This window comes from Halichoerus grypus, chromosome 8, assembly GCF_964656455.1.
Source record: "Halichoerus grypus chromosome 8, mHalGry1.hap1.1, whole genome shotgun sequence".
Classification (NCBI taxonomy): Eukaryota; Metazoa; Chordata; class Mammalia; order Carnivora; family Phocidae; genus Halichoerus; species Halichoerus grypus.
In genome coordinates, this window is record NC_135719.1 from 100,308,970 (window position 1) to 100,325,022 (window position 16,053).

The window sequence follows — 16,053 nt, forward strand, 5'->3', positions numbered from 1 at the left end:
TGAGGATTTTGTGGAATAGTGAAGTGCCAGTGTCTGGCAGGCATTGGTGACTATTTGAATCTGAAGTTTGGGTAGGCTAAGGATGTTCAGTTGTTATCAGCTATAAGCTGATATGTGTAGGAAATGTTGAGATTAGGAAATCTTGTGTTTTTTAATTCTCTAATGTAATCTAGGATAAACCGCAAAATTAATAAAAATATGTAATCAATTCATACTCACTTTGTATACTCCTATAATACTTCACTAGAAAAATTGCTTTAACTTGCTACCTTAACTCGTCATAAATGAATTAAAATATTGATAATGCTGATGATCAATCCATTTTAAAGTAAAATTATTCCTGTTAATTGAAATTATTTTGGTAAATGTCTTATTCTTTTGATTGTTTTTATATTATTATTATTTTTAAAGATTTTATTTATTTATTTGAGAGAGAGAGAATGAGAGAGAGAGCACATGAGAGGAGGGAGGGTTAGAGGGAGAAGCAGGGAGCCCGATGGGGGACTCGATCCCGGGACTCCAGGATCATGACCTGAGCCGAAGGCAGTCGCTTAACCAACTGAGCCCTGTTTTTATATTATTTTGTAAGAGAGAAAGTGATAGGTTTCATTATCAAAATTTGTTACGGTTTTATTGGTTTCTTGGTTTGAAAGGACTCCTGTATGTTTGGACTGATTTTGATAGCTATATTTATAGGCTTAATTAATTTTTGTAAAGACCTTTAGGATCTTCTAGAGGAGGTAGTTAAACTAAAACAAGTTTTTATCAAATAAATTTGATATAATACTAAATTGAATGAATACTATACTAGTATTACTATATAACCTAATTTAGTATTTTAGTTCTTAGTATCACCTAACTTTTAAATTCTTTTTTTTTTAAAGATTTTATTTATTAATTTGAGAGAGAGAGAAAGCGCACATGAGTGTGGGTGGGGGAGGGTGTTGGGCAGAGGGAGATAAAGAAGTGAGCCTGACCTGGGGCTTGATCCCAGGACCCTGAGATCATGACCTGAGCTGAAGGCAGATGCTTAACTGACTGAGTCACCCAGCCTCCCCTAACTTTTAAATTCGTAAGTATTATGTATTTTTAACATGGCTCTGAGTTGTGAGAGTACTTTACTTTTCTAAAAAAAAAAAATGTTAGGTCAACTATTTAAAAAGAAAAAATTGAAAATAAAACTAATAACCCATGAGAAATACATTAAAATACAATTTCATTATATTTTCTTATGCAAGAATTTTATTGAATTATTATAGTTAGAATTATCATCTAGTGATGAAAGTGAGAATTTTCACAAACGACATCCACAATTAGAAGACTTCAGGGATCAGAACAGGACTGCAAAAAGGGGCATGAAAGTCCGAAAGAGTCACCTTAAGGTAAACTTTTTTCATTTTCTTATTCATATATATATATATGTGTATATATATATATAATTTTGCATATATATTTATATTTAATATATGTTATATATATATGATTGTATATATAAAGTTATATATATTAATAAAAATTAGATTTTACGTAGGAGTAGATTTCTCACTATAATTTCTTCATAGAAAACAATTCAAAAATTCAAAATATTTTGACCCTAATTTTACTTGTTTTACTAAATGGAATTAAAATCTCAAGGTGATAGTTTTGTTTCTTTCTTGTTTTGAAACTATCTTTCTGTATTTTGTTATTTTAAATGACTAAATGAAGAAACTTTATTGAAAATTTAAGACTCAAATTGAAAAAATACAGAGACAGAAATCTTGAGTTTTAGAATATTTGCTTTTACAGTCATTACATCGTTTTTCTTATCTCTATGCAATAATCAAATCCTTAGTAAAGAAGTCTCAGCACCTTTTTTTTTTTCTGAATAGTCTTTTTGTGGTGCAGTAGTTTTCCTGGCAAAATTAATTAGCCAGAAGACTCGGGAGACTTTATGCTTATTAAGAAATATTCAGCAAGCTGACATGCTGACATGTGCTGTATTTTCCTTATAATAGAATTATCAGAAATTTTAAATAGGTGTGCTACTTTGTCATTTCTTCTTGCAGTTTTCTTTTTCTTTTTTGTCTTAAAAGCATTGGCAAAAAAATCCATTTTACAGAACTATTTCCAGTTATTTAAGAAAGTAAGTGATTTCCTTAAGGTGTCTCCATGTTTTCTAATTTGTCACAGCTTGCAGCTAGGAGGTTTTTAGATGACGAAGCAGAACTCTCCCAACAAGAGGCAGAGTACATTTCATCAGATGAAAATGATGAGTCAGAAAATGAACAAGACTCCTCATTACTTGACTTCTTAAATGATGAAACTCAACTTTCACAGGCTATAAATGGTAAATGATATAATGATGCTTCTTTTTCTTTTAATTTTCAGTGCTTTTAATGTGGTTATATTTAGATATTTTAGTCAGTTTTTAAAGAACTTTACAAGGAAGTAAATTTGGTATGTGTGAAATATTTGGTCACTTTCATTCAAATTCTGTACTATTTGCTGTTTTTTTAGATTTGGTTGTTTATAGGCTTCTGCTAATTTGATCATTTCTCACCAGAATGGTCTGGCTGGCTCAGTGGCAAATGTTCATTTAACAAGTGTAGTGACTACTGTGTGCTGGTACTCTGTAAGGTTCTTGAGAAAGCTGTATCAGTGAACAAAGTGGACAAAAATCTCTGCCCTTGTGAAGCTAACATGTGAATGGAAAGAGACAAAGAATACACATAATAACTGAATTATTTAGTATGTTATAAGACAAACAATTTACAGAAAAATGAAAAAAATGAGTAAGATGAGGATTTGGAGTGGCAGGGGCTGGGGGTATTAATAATGGACAAGCAGTAATTTTAAATAAGGTAATTAGGGGCAGGTCTCATTGAGAAGGTGATATATGATCAAAGACTAGAAGGAGATGAGGACTTGAGCAATGCTGATTGTTAATAGCAGATGAGATACAAACCTAAATTTATTAAATTTGCCAAGTAAGGGAGATCTACTTTTGGAAAACGGTGTCTCCAAACAATGCCTGAGCAGATCTTATATATAATACATTAATTGCAGATGATTCAGATTGGCTGTAATAGAAATAGGGAAGATTCTGGTGTGCTTCTCAGTGTTCTAATCTTTCACAGGTCTTGCCATTTATTCTGCTCTTGTACTCTGTCATGATTTAAGACAACAGATTTTCCCAAGGGCTACTTTAAAGACAAAAGGTCTTAGAGACTAAGTTCTTGGTACTATGTCCTTGATACTGATATGATTTGCAGAATAAGAGTTCTTAGTATTATGCTCTTGATGTTCATGAACGGAGCGGCTTTTGGAGGTTTACAGTATAATCTTGTGGGGAATGTTGATGCAAAGACAACAACCAGTAGACAGGCCCCGAGGCAGGAATGTGCAGCATGTTCCAGAAACAGCTCTGTGACTGGAATTGAACGATGGAGCTGCGGAGTGGTAGGAAGTGAGATCAGAGAAGTAATGAGTAGCCAGCTCCTGGTCTGACTTATTGCAGCAGTATCACTTTAGCTTCCGTGTTGAGAATGGCCTGCAGGGGAGCAAAGGTGGGAGAAGAGACCATTTAGAAGGTTATTGCAGTAATCTAAGGAATGCTAGTGGTGTTTACCAAGGTGGTAGCAGTGCAAATGTGAGAAAGATTGGATTCGGGATATTTACAGCTGACAGGATTTTCTGATGGATTTGAGAAAAAAAAGAGGAGTCAGTGGGTTTGAGCAACAGGAAGGACATAGTTGTTGTTGTCATCTGATATTGGGCAGGCTGCAGGTAGAGCCCTTAGGATGGAGAGAAGGGAGATCAGCAACTCCATTTTATTTTTTAAATTTTTTAAAAAGTTTAAAATTTTTTTTAGTAATCTCTACACCCAACGTGGGGCTCAAATTCATGACCCCAAGATCAAGAGTTGCATGCCCTTCTGACTGAGCCAGCCAGGTGCCCCTGAAACTCCATGTTAGATGTAGTGCATTCGAAATATGGAGGATTTCAGAGTTTTTTGTTTTCTCATTTATATGACATTTGGGAAAAGGTAGAACTATAGGGACAGCAAATAGGTTATTGTTTGTTGTAACGATACATTTGTCAAGACACAACTGTACAGTAAAGGAAGATGAATTTTACTGTATGTACATTATACAAAAAAAAATCTATGAAACAAAATTCTCTGAAAGCTCCTTGATTCTGAGTTCTTCTAAGAAACTAGAAGTAAGGGTCTCACTAAGTTTATAGGGATTTAGCATGAGTAGGAAGTAATCAGGTGGATATCTAGTAGTTGATAGCTATGCTATGGAATGGAGATAAAGGAAATATTATTCAAAGAAAAAATTATACACCTGGTTCCGAGCCCCATGGTCATTAAATTATCAGTGTTATCTCTGAAAATAACCTAAGTTAATTAATCACTCCAAAAAATGTAAGGGAAAATGGGAAACAAAATAAAATTGCTTTCTGATTATAACCTTAAAAAAAGGGGCAGACATCAATAAAAACTTACGCTTTTCCCAGTTTTCGCTTGACTGAAAATTATGAAACATACTTACTATTACCTGTGCCTTTTGATGTTTTTAAGCATATGCTTTCTTTTTTGCCTGAATTTCTTGTGTTTTATTCAGTATTTTCTATATATCAAGTACAGTCCTCAAGTTCTTCATATACATTTATTTTTCATGAAAAGGCACTGTCTTAAAACTCATTTTCAGAGGAGAGAGATAGCTAAGGTAGAGAGCTTAAATAAATTGTCACAATCATCCAACCAGCTGGTCTGATTTCAAAGGCGAACTAACTTTACATTTTTTAATAATTGTTTTTAGACTTGTTTCAATACATATTAAGTATTTTTTGTGTGAAATAATTCCACAAGGCTTGAATTATGTAAATTTGAGATAGGTCAAAGTTAAATACTTTACTAGTTTTCATTTAAATAATTTTGCTACTTGAAATTCTTATCTTTACACAGATTCTGAAATGAGAGCTATTTACATGAAATCTTTGCGCAGTCCATTGATGAGCAATCGGTATAAAATGGTCCGTAAGAAACATAACAACATAAATATTTTCTCACAGGTATGAACTATAGAAATATAGTAGAGAATTTCTTGATGAGAGTGTTGAAATGTGTTCCTGTTAATGAAGCCCCCATTGTTTCTAAAACTGGACTGTTAGAGTATTTGGGATAATTTCTGCCGAGTCAGGAAGGTGGACTTAATGCCTTTTATTCCTAATTTGATCAAATTATCCTATCTTCAATTTGAGCCAATTAGAATGTACTATTGAATTGTTTTCCAGTTAGAAGAATATTTAAAAGAAGTGAATAGAACTTCATCATAACTGTTAAATATTTAATTCTTGTATGTTCTCTTGTTTCTCTTGAAAATTATTTTTTATAAAGATGTTATATTCTAAAAATTATAGATTATTTTCCATTTATGGGCAACATTTTCACATTAGTCTTCTTTGTTTACAAATTGCCAATATTCAGCCTGGTAATACAGTCATTCATATCTCTATACTTCCATTGTGTTTGTTATGTAGCACTTATCCACATTGTTTATAAATTATTGTTTATTTTTCTGGCTACCAACAATGGACTATAAATTTTTAGAGGGTAAATCATTCTTTTTTTAAATCTCAGTCTCCCCCTTTTCTTTCATAAAGAATATAGTCAGTATATGTTGATTGAGTGCAAGTGACTGAATTGATAAAGTGAAATACTCATAAAGATCTCATGTACTTAAAAGAATGTTAAATACATACTGATTTTATGAAAGAAATTTATAATGTATAATGTATTTTTACTATAGATTCCTGAGCAAGATGAAACCTACTTAGAAGATAGTTTTTGTATTGATGAAGATGAGTCTTACAAAAGCCAGTCAAGTGAAGAAGAAGTGTGTGTTGATTTTAACATAACTGAAGATTGCTTTGCAAGTGGGAGTAAAAAATATAAAACCCGACATGCAGTAAAGCTAAAACAAATGGAGATGAGACAAAATTGTGCCCATTCAAAAAAGAAATTATCCAGAATTATTTTACCAGATGATTCAAGTGAGGAGGAAAACATTGTAAATGATAAAAAAGAATCCAGTATTATGGTTAACCCAAGTACTATTAATAAGAGCGAACAGCAGGACCATTGTTTGAATATAGTGCGTTTTGGGTCTTCATTGCAGTACAAGGACCATTCTGCTCCAGTTGTTAATCAGTCACTGAAGCAGAGACGACAGACACCACTTCATTTAAAGGATGCAGTTTCTGATGTCTCGGACTTCAAACCTCAGAGCTGTAATAAAATTGAAGCTACCTCACCGTCATTTCCTACTGTTGATTCACAGAAAAACTGTAGAAAATTTCCAGTTCATTTGAAGGTATGGATCAAATTATAGAAAAAGCCTTCATATGTTTACCAAAAGAGTTTTTTTGATGTTTTGCTTTTTTTTTTTTTTTTTTTTTTTTTTTTAAAGATTTTATTTATTTATTTGAGAGAGAGAGAATGAGAGACAGAGAGCATGAGAGGGAGGAGGGTCAGAGGGAGAAGCAGACTCCCTGCCGAGCAGGGAGCCCGATGCGGGACTCGATCCTGGGACTCCAGGATCATGACCTGAGCCGAAGGCAGTCGCTTAACCAACTGAGCCACCCAGGCGCCCCTAGATGTTTTGCTTTTTTTTTTTTAAGTTTATTTATTTTTTTTTTAGTAATCTCTATACCCAGTGTGGGGCTTGAACTCACAAACCCAAAGTCTAGAGTCACATGCTCTTCCGACTGTGCCAGCCCGGTGCCCCTGTTGTTTTGCTTTCTTTTGTGTTTTGTGTTAAATAAGTCAAAGAAAAATTAGCAAGTGGTGAAATATTTTTTTTTTTTAAAGATTTTATTTATTTGTGAGAGAGATCACAAGTAGGCAGAGCGGCAGGCAGAGGGAGAGGGAGAAGCAGGCTCCCCGCTGAGCAGGGATCCCAAATTGGGACTCGATCCCAGGACCTGGGATCATGACCTGAGCTGAAGGCAGAGGCTTAACGACTGAGCCACCCAGGCGCCCCAGTGGTGAAATTCTTTAAACAAGAAAATAGCATGCTAAATTATATTGATAATTCATATAAGGATGCTTAGGTTTTAATTTTTTTAAGTGTGATAATAGTTTTCTTAATAAAACTCTGTAAGGAAACTTGCTAGTTTTATAAAAAGAATGTAGGAAAATGGGCTTCCTGCAAAATAAAGTTAGCAGAAATTACATGCTCAGAACTAGTTCCCCACAGATTAACTTTTCTTTCCCCTGTTTCAGATATGTAACTCTCTCTATTGGGGAGAGAAGTTTAGGGACTACTACCTGATTTCCTTCCTTTAAATTTCTCTCTTTTTAGAATGGCCAAATAGTCCAGTTTCTGGCTTCTCCCTGTCTTGTTATTGCTGAAATAATCCCTAAAGCCACTTTCAGTTTTTAAGAGTTTATAATTATAGTAGTTTTGTTAAAATAGGGGTTAAAGTTTCAGTAATTGGAATCTCTTAACTGTACATGACATTCCTTTCCTTGATTGTCATCTTGGAGAGAGACCTAGACCTAAACTTCTGTTTCTCTAAATATTTTATTCCGGGTGTTTCAGGCCATTCTGCCTTAGCAACATGCTCTTGTATCAGCACTGTAGCTCTTTGATGTTTCCAGTTTTTTTGGTTTTTGTTTTTAAAGATTTATTTATTTGAGAGAGAGAGAGAAAGAGAGGAGGGGCAGAGGAAGAGGGAAAGGGACAATCTTGGGCTCCATGCCCAGAGGAGGAGGGACAATCTTGGGCTCCATGCCCAGAGGAGGAGGGACAATCTTGGGCTCCATGCCCAGTGGAGTCCAACATGGGGCTCAATCCCACGACCCTGAGATCATGACCTGAGCTGAAATCAAGAGTCGGAGGCTTAACCAACTGAGCCACCTAGGCATCGGAATGTTTCCAGTTTTAAGTTGTCCCCAGGCTTTTTTGCACAAAGTTGTTTCTTCAAGGCATAATTAGAATAAAGGTGACTAGATCAAGTCTTGTAATAGATTGAAGAACTAGAGGCTAATTAATTTTCTGAGCCTCAGTATCCTTAGCTTAGTATAAGGATAATAATCCCAAGGGTCACGGTAGATAATATGCCCCTGGGTTTAAGATGGTTCAACTTTAATAATTTTTTGACATTATGATGGTGCAAAAGCAATATGCATTGTGTAGAAACCATACTTAAAATTTTGAATTTTGATCTTGTCCTGGGCCAGCAGCTTGCAGTTTGATACTCCCAGGTCATGCTGGCAGCTGCAGCTTCCAGTCAGTTACACAATTATGAACATAAACAACTGATACACTTGTAACTTTCTGTATGCATACAGCCATCCTGTTTTTCGCTTTCAGTACAGTATTCAATAAATTACATGAGATATTCAACACTTTTATTGTAAAATAGGCTTCGTATCAGATGGGTTTTGCCCAGCAATAGGCCAGTGTAAGTATGCTGAGCAATTTAGGTGTATTAAATGCATTTTCCCCTTAATGATCTTTTCAATTTTTAAAAATTTTTTAATTAACATATAATGTATTTTTTGTTTCAGGGGTACAGCTCTGTGATTCATTAGTCTTACACAATTCACAATGTTCACCATAGCACATATGCTCCCCAATGTCCATCACCCAGCCACCCCATCCCTCCCACCCCCTCCACTCCAGCAACCCTCAGTTTGTTTACTGAGATTAAGAGTCTCTTATGGTTTGTCTCCCTCTCTGGTTTCCTCTTGTTTCATTTTTCCCTCCCTTCCCCTATGATCCTCTGTCTTGTTTCTCAAATTCCTCATATCAGTGAGATCATATGATACTTGTCTTTCTCTGATTGACTTATTTCACTTAGCATAATACCCTCTAGTTCCATCCATGTCATTGCAAATGGCAAGATTTCGGTTTTTTTGATGGCTGCATAATACTCCATTGTATATATATACCACATCTTCTTTATCCATCTGTCAATGGACATCTTGGCTCTTTCCATAGTTTGGCTATTGTGGACATTGCTGCTATAAACATTGGGGTGCACATGTCCCTTCAGATCACTACATTTGTTATCTTCGGGGTAAATACCCAGTAGTGCAATTCCTGGGTCGTAGGGTAGCTCTATTTTCAACTTTTTGAGGAACCTCCATACTGTTTTCCAGAGTGGCTGCACCAGCTTGCATTCCCACCAACAGTGTAGGAGGGTTCCCCTTTCTCCGCATCCTTGCCAACATCTGTCGTTTCCTGACTTGTTAATTTTAGCCATTCTGACTGGTGTGAGGTGGTATCTCATTGAGGTTTTGATTTGTATTTCCCTGATGCCGAGTGATGTTGAGCACTTTTTCATGTGTCTGTTGGCCATTTGGATGTCTTCTTTGCAGAAATGTCTGTTCATGTCTTCTGCCCATTTCTTGATTGATCTTTTCAACTTATGATGGGTTTATTGAGAGGTAATCCTATCATCATACATTGAGAAAGATCTGTATATGCACAGTCCTCTGAAAATCAGAAGCACTAGCTACATTTCTACATTGGCATGCTCTAACTAAAAAATGGTTACATCTAGTAATACTTTGAGGACTGTGAAAAAGGATAAATAGATTTTTACAGAAATGTGTTTTAAATTTTCTTCTGTTACTTATACTACATTCCAGTGTAGTATGATTCTTCTCACTTGAAGTTAGGAGGGGTAAGAACATGAGGTAATTTTTTTTTATGGTGGGTTTTGCCTTGGGAAGAGGTAACTTTTTTATACAGTCAATATTTTTCTTTACAGTTTCTGAACTTCAGTATCATATTTAGGAAGCCATTTTCTACTTCAAAATAACTAAGTATTCCCAATGTTCTCTTTTGGTTCTTTAGTGCAGTTTTTTTGAAATTGAATACTGAATTATTTTGAAGATTACTTCTCAGTGATCAGGACTTCCATCTTTAGCTTAGGATGTAGAAAACTGGAAAGAACATTGTTCCCATCCTAGTCACAACAACAACAAAAAGCCAGATAATCCACAGAATCATGGTTTTACTTGAAACTATTATGGAGCTGAGGTTGTAGGGAAACCAATGAGCCTCATTTCTAAGGAAAGACAAGTGTCTCCAATGAGAGACCAGTTGATTTGGGACAGTCACTGGGCACTATATAATTCGGTAAGAAGAATTCAGCTGAAAATTGCAAAAGGCAATGAACTAGCATGAGAGTTTAGAACCCTTGGGAGTTGTAGACAGGAATTCATAACCCCTCATGGGCTAGTCTCCATAGAATCAATCAGGTGTTCACAGGAAGGACTGAGCATCAGAGAAAGCCTCCTTGCTGATGCCACGCACTGGGGGAAGTGACCAGCAGTTACTGTGGAAGAGGCAGCAAACCCCATCTGGTTCCTTCTCCATTTCCCCTATAGAACAAAAAGGTTTAAGCTGCTGGGGATGAGTAGCCAACCTTATAGTTACACCTTAGAGCCTAGGTGAAGATCCTTTGCAGATGGAAGAAGGCAAAAAGGAAAAACTGTTCTATATCTAAGACAGGAGTATGAAAACATCTTAGGCCTAGAACATTAGAGATCTCCAACCACTGGGAGGGAGGGCAGGATCACTGAAAAGATCCTATTTCTGAGACAGGGACACAAGTCCTGCTCAGGCTGAAGCAGGAAAGTAGAAGTGCCCCCCACCCTGCTGCCGCCATGCCACCTCATGTATCTAACGTTCCCTCCAGCCAGGCTGGCAAGCACCAAGTAACAAATGAAAGCAATCAACTGCTGAGAGGGACAAGAGTGTGAAGAGAGAAGCTCTCTGAGGTGCAGGCTCACAGAGAAGAGCTAAAGCTGAGAGACCGTTTAGAGGAATCATCTGAAAAACCCTGTCCCCACCCTAAATACAGAGTAACACTATGGGAGTTTGAAGCATCTGATTGTACCTAGGGTAATCATAGCAATAAGAAAACCGGGACACCTGTGTGGTTCAGTCAGTTAAGCGTCTGCCTTCAGCTCAGGTCATGATCCTAGGATCCTGGGATCGAGTCCCACATCGGACTCCCTGCTCAGCAGGGAGTCTGCTTCTCCCTCTGCCTGCCGCTCCCCCTGTTTGTGTGCACGTGCTCTCTCCCCGACAAAAAAAACAAAACAAAACAAAACCCTAAACTCATTTTGACTAGATTGGTTAAACCCCACACACTAAAGGCCTAGCCTTCCCCCCCCCCAAAAGGCATACTTATTTCTAGGCCATTTACCTTAATTACTACTGTCTTACACAAGATGTTTGGCTTTCAACCAAAAGTTACAACATATATAGAAGGAAGAAAAAAACATTTTCAAGAACCAGATTCAGGTATGACTCAGATGCTAGAAATACCAGACAGGGATTTTAAAATAACCTTGATTAATATGTTAAAGGTTCTAGTGGAAAAGTAAAACAAACATGCATGAACAGAAAGAGACCATCATTCCAGAAATGGAAAATATAAAGAACAAGAAAGTGGAAATTCTAGAAATGGAAAGCATGGTAAGAGTGATGAAGAATATCTTTAATGAGCCCATCAGTAGACTCAAACACAATAATGGAATGAGCCAACAAACTTAAAGCTAGGCCAATAGAAATTAACCCAGTATGAAACACAAAAAAAGGGTGAAAAAGAAAAACAGCATGGAGCATCCAAGAGCTGTGGGACTGGTATCCAATAGTCTAAGATACACATAACTGGAATTAAGGAAAAGAACAGGTTAGAAGATATATTTGAACAGGCAACGGCTGAGAATTTTTTTTTTTTTTAAAGATTTTATTTATTTGACAGAGAGAGACACAGCGAGAGAGGGAACACAAGCAGGGGGTAGTGGGAGAGGGAGAAGCAGGCTCCCCGCTGAGCAGAGAGCCCAATGTGGGGCTCGATCCCAGGATCCTGGGATCATGACCTAAGCCAAAGGCAGGCGTTTAACTACTGAGCTACCCAGGTGCCCCGAGAATTTTCCAAAATTAATTGGCAAATGAGTATCTGAGTCTGTTTTCAGTTCTTTTTGGTATAGACCCGGAGTGGAATTACTGGGTCATATAGTAATTCTGTGTTTAACTTTTGAGGAATCGCCAAACTGTGTTTCACATTGGCCGAACTATTTTACATTCCCAACAGCAATGTATGTTCCAGTTTTTTCACATTCTGACAACATTTATTTTACTGTTTTGTTTTGTTTTTCATTATAGCCATCCTACTAGGTGTGAAGTGGTAGCTTGGTCCTTCATGTATATAGTCACTTTGATCATATGGAAGGAAGAAAAAACAGTTAAAAAGAGGAAATAGTAATATTAGGAAAATCAACTTCAGGTGTTAGAAGTTTATGGCACTAATATATATTTAACCTGATTGTTATCAATATTTTCCACCTTTTCAGGTTGGTAGTACACTGGAGGATTCAAGAACTTCAGTGGCAAACTGTTCCAATTCAAAACCACATTTGGCTAGCGCACATGCTTCTCTTAGACTTCCACAGGAAGGCCAAAGAACTTGTATTCTTGTAGATAGTTGTGAAATCACTTCTGGATCCGAAGTAATTTCTTCCCTAAGAGCAATTCATGGCTTACAAGTAGAGGTTTGTCCTCTTAATGGTTGTGATTACATTGTGAGTAACCGCATGGTGGTGGAAAGGAGGTCTCAATCTGAGATGTTAAATAGTATCAATAAGAACAAACTCATTGACCAGATCCAGTACCTACAGACCATGTTTGAAAGAATATGTGTGATTGTGGAGAAGGACAGAGAGAAAACAGGTTTGTATTTTTAAATGTTTTTGTTTATAAGGCTGTAAAGGAACTCAACTATTATTTAGTTCACTCTTCTACTGTCAGGATGTGGAAAACTCTTAAAATACAAATACCTGATCAAAAATGTCACTTTATGTTTATATAAAGCCATAATGTTTTTCATTAGTCATTGTGTTTATTTTATGCTGCTATTCTTATTAGCTTCATAAATAGGTTTCTTTATTTCTGGATTTTTTTAGTCATTGTGTTTAAATGCAGTTTGACAGTTAAAGGGTGAGAAATTGAAGGCAAGTGAACCAGTCATGCCTTTTTTCAGGAGCTCCAGAAAGGATAGGACCTTAAGGCAGTAGTGGGCAAAAGGAGGAGGATTTAGGGGAATTAGGACACAGGATTAGCAGTAGTTGGTGGAAGGAGGCAAGAATTACTGTAATCGATTAGACTGATTTCTTTCACTGGGCAGCTAGTTAGGTAGTGGTGCTTCTTACTGAAATTATGAGTATCAGAGAAGAGCAGATTTGAGACATAAGGGTGTTCAGCTGAATATTCGGGAGTTCTTATTAGGGAGCTGAAATGGGTGCATACGAGCTTCAATTAGGGAATTTCTTTGGGTGATACTTAATTGTAGGGGGAGCCCTGAGAATGATAGAAAAGGTCATGGAATATGGAATCAGAAGACACACTGAATTCTGGTGTCACAATAGCTATGTGATGTTGCATTGACAAATCACTCCCTCTGAGGGGTTAATAATATACTTGTTTTATTCATCTTGTGATATTATGAGGACTAAGTGAAATCATGCAGGCAAAAGCCAGTATGGAAGAACTCAAGAATTATGCAGTCGCACAGTATATAGTAAAAGGAAATAATGTAGTTTATATAAAATATTGAGTTGGTAATTGAGTATTGTACCTTTTTTTTTTTTAAAGATTTTTATTTATTTGACAGAGAGAGACAGCGAGAGAGGGAATACAAGCAGGGGGAGTGAGAGAGGGAGAAGCAGGCTTCCCGCGGAGCAGGGAGCCCGATGGGGGCTCGATCCCAGGACCCTGGGATCATGACCTGAGCCGAAGGCAGATGCTTAACGACTGAGCCTCCCAGGTGCCCCTAGCATTGTACCTTTTTATCCTCATGCTGTCACTGGTAAACTATGCGGCCTTGGATAAGTCACTCTTTCAGTAGCCAAGTTTTTTTTTTTCTTTCTCCCTCCCCCACCCCCCCACAAGTGAGGACTTCAGATTAAGTGATCTCTTGGGTCCTTTTAATGCTAAAATTCTATAATTTCCTCTTTACCAACATATCCTTTATATAAAGGAAATAGATTTAGAATAAAAGGAAAGTAACATGGCAAAAGTTACAGGAAAAAAAAAGTTATGGAAAAAGTTTTTTGTTTTTCCATAATGAAAAGTGCCCCCAAAAGAACGGAGGATAGAATATGAAAAGAAATGAATGGGAAAGGTTAGGGAAGTAATAGGCAAGAATTAAAGATGACATTAAAATGGGTGTGCAGTGTTTTGAGTTACTCTTGGAATAAATATATAAGATTTTATATCAGTTAAGCCAATACTTGAGCTATTCATCAGTGCTAGCATTATAAAGAATTTTAGAGATAAGTAATATGGTGTTGGTCTTCAGGAATGAATTAGCTAGGAATATAAGCTCTCTCCTGCCGACTCATCTTCCTGTTTAATTCCAATTGAAGACACTCATAAAGATAATTTTTCCTATTTTATCTCCCAGATACTTGAGAATCACTTTAAATCTTTAGTTGAGGCTTTCTCGTTAGCAGAACATGGCACTAGTTTGCTTAATGGTTGTAAATCTTGGGATTTTAATAATATATAGTATTAATAATTCTACTTAACGTAAGTTACTAAGGTTTGCATTTTCCTAAATGTGAAATATTTAGGAGACACATCCAGGATGTTTAGGAGAACAAAGAGCTATGACAACTTGCTGACTACCTTAATTGGTGCTGGAATCCGAATTCTTTTCAGTTCCTGCCAAGAAGAAACTGCAGATTTGCTAAAGGAACTGTCTTTAGTAGAACAAAGAAAGAATGTTGGTATTCATGTTCCGACAGTGGTGAACAGAAGTAAATGTGAGGCACTTCAGTTTTATCTGAGTATTCCCAATGTAAGTTATATAACTGCATTAAATATGTGTCACCGGTTTTCTTCTGTGAAAAAGATGACTAACAGGTACGTCTGTTTTAATATTTTTAGATGGTTACTTTTAAATGATTCTTAGAAGTATTTCACAGAAATTTAATTTTTTTAAAAATAAAGATGTATAGCACCTGTTAAGATTATCTCATTTAGTGAAGACTTTTTGCTTGCCAGTATGTTTGCATGCAGGTGCGGATCTTAATGGGGGGTAAAAATAGGCACTGCCTTTAGGGAGCTTAGAGTCCTCTGGGAGCTGGACAGACAGCTCTTATATTTGAGCTTGCATTCTAACATTCCTGGGCTATTTAGTTCTGGAACTAGACAAATGTGACAGTGTAAATTTTACTAGTTTTTGTCTATTGCTTGAAAAGGAAGATTTCAGAAAATAGGTTATTTTAATTAAAATAACCTGTGTAAGATATTGAAATTATTATTATATATGATTTTAAATATAGAGAATGTTTTATTTAAACTCGTGCTAAGGACATATTAACTCTTTTACGTTTGGTAGTCTTTAAGCAAGTAAGAATATTAAATTGTACAAGTCAAAAGTTCTACTAATTTATTTTTCAGCTCACCTCAAGAAATCTCCATATATGCACAAGTAACTCGTCAGAAGGCTGAGGAAATATATAGATATATTCACTATGTATTTGACATGCAAATGTTACCAGATGGTCTTAACCAAGGTAGACTACAATCTGATGCATGATCATACTGCTCAGGTGAGGTTATGAAAGAACTCTGGCAATACTAAATGTACTTCAATAATCACTCCTGTGGTTTGTTATGATCAGTTTAAAATATGTAAAAGAATATTTTCCTATTTTATATTGTGTACATTTATATTTATATAGATTATAAATTATTTTAAAAGAAAACCTGATGTTCAGTCATCATTTTGATTAGATTATGAAATTTATTTTTTATTGAATAAAAAAAGGTTTACTGAAGTTGCTATTAAGAAGGTAAAAGGTCGAGTTAGAGATGTATTTTAGAAATTTTCCAGAGATTATAGTACTGTACTTGCCATTTGTTAGCATAATAGGTTGAGGTGTCTGACTGCTGCCAACTTAATGGTCATAAATAATTTTTCTATATATAAATGATAGTATCATCTAGAATATTTTAAATGTCCTGAGTCTAC

The 16,053-nt window shown here is 36.0% G+C and overlaps 1 protein-coding gene across 2 annotated transcripts in view; it reads left to right on the top strand.

Moving 5' to 3' along the window:
* Positions 1 to 16,053, top strand: part of FANCM (FA complementation group M) — a 108,459-nt gene that overhangs the window by 48,851 nt on the left and 43,555 nt on the right. For both annotated transcript variants that reach the window (XM_078053636.1, XM_078053637.1), the window contains exons 17-23: positions 1,260 to 1,382; positions 2,173 to 2,329; positions 4,955 to 5,061; positions 5,799 to 6,362; positions 12,371 to 12,746; positions 14,648 to 14,939; positions 15,480 to 15,631. In XM_078053636.1, the coding sequence (XP_077909762.1) occupies positions 1,260 to 1,382; positions 2,173 to 2,329; positions 4,955 to 5,061; positions 5,799 to 6,362; positions 12,371 to 12,746; positions 14,648 to 14,939; positions 15,480 to 15,618 (1,758 nt within the window). In that variant the 3' untranslated portion in view covers positions 15,619 to 15,631. The remainder of the gene's footprint in view (positions 1 to 1,259; positions 1,383 to 2,172; positions 2,330 to 4,954; positions 5,062 to 5,798; positions 6,363 to 12,370; positions 12,747 to 14,647; positions 14,940 to 15,479; positions 15,632 to 16,053) is intronic.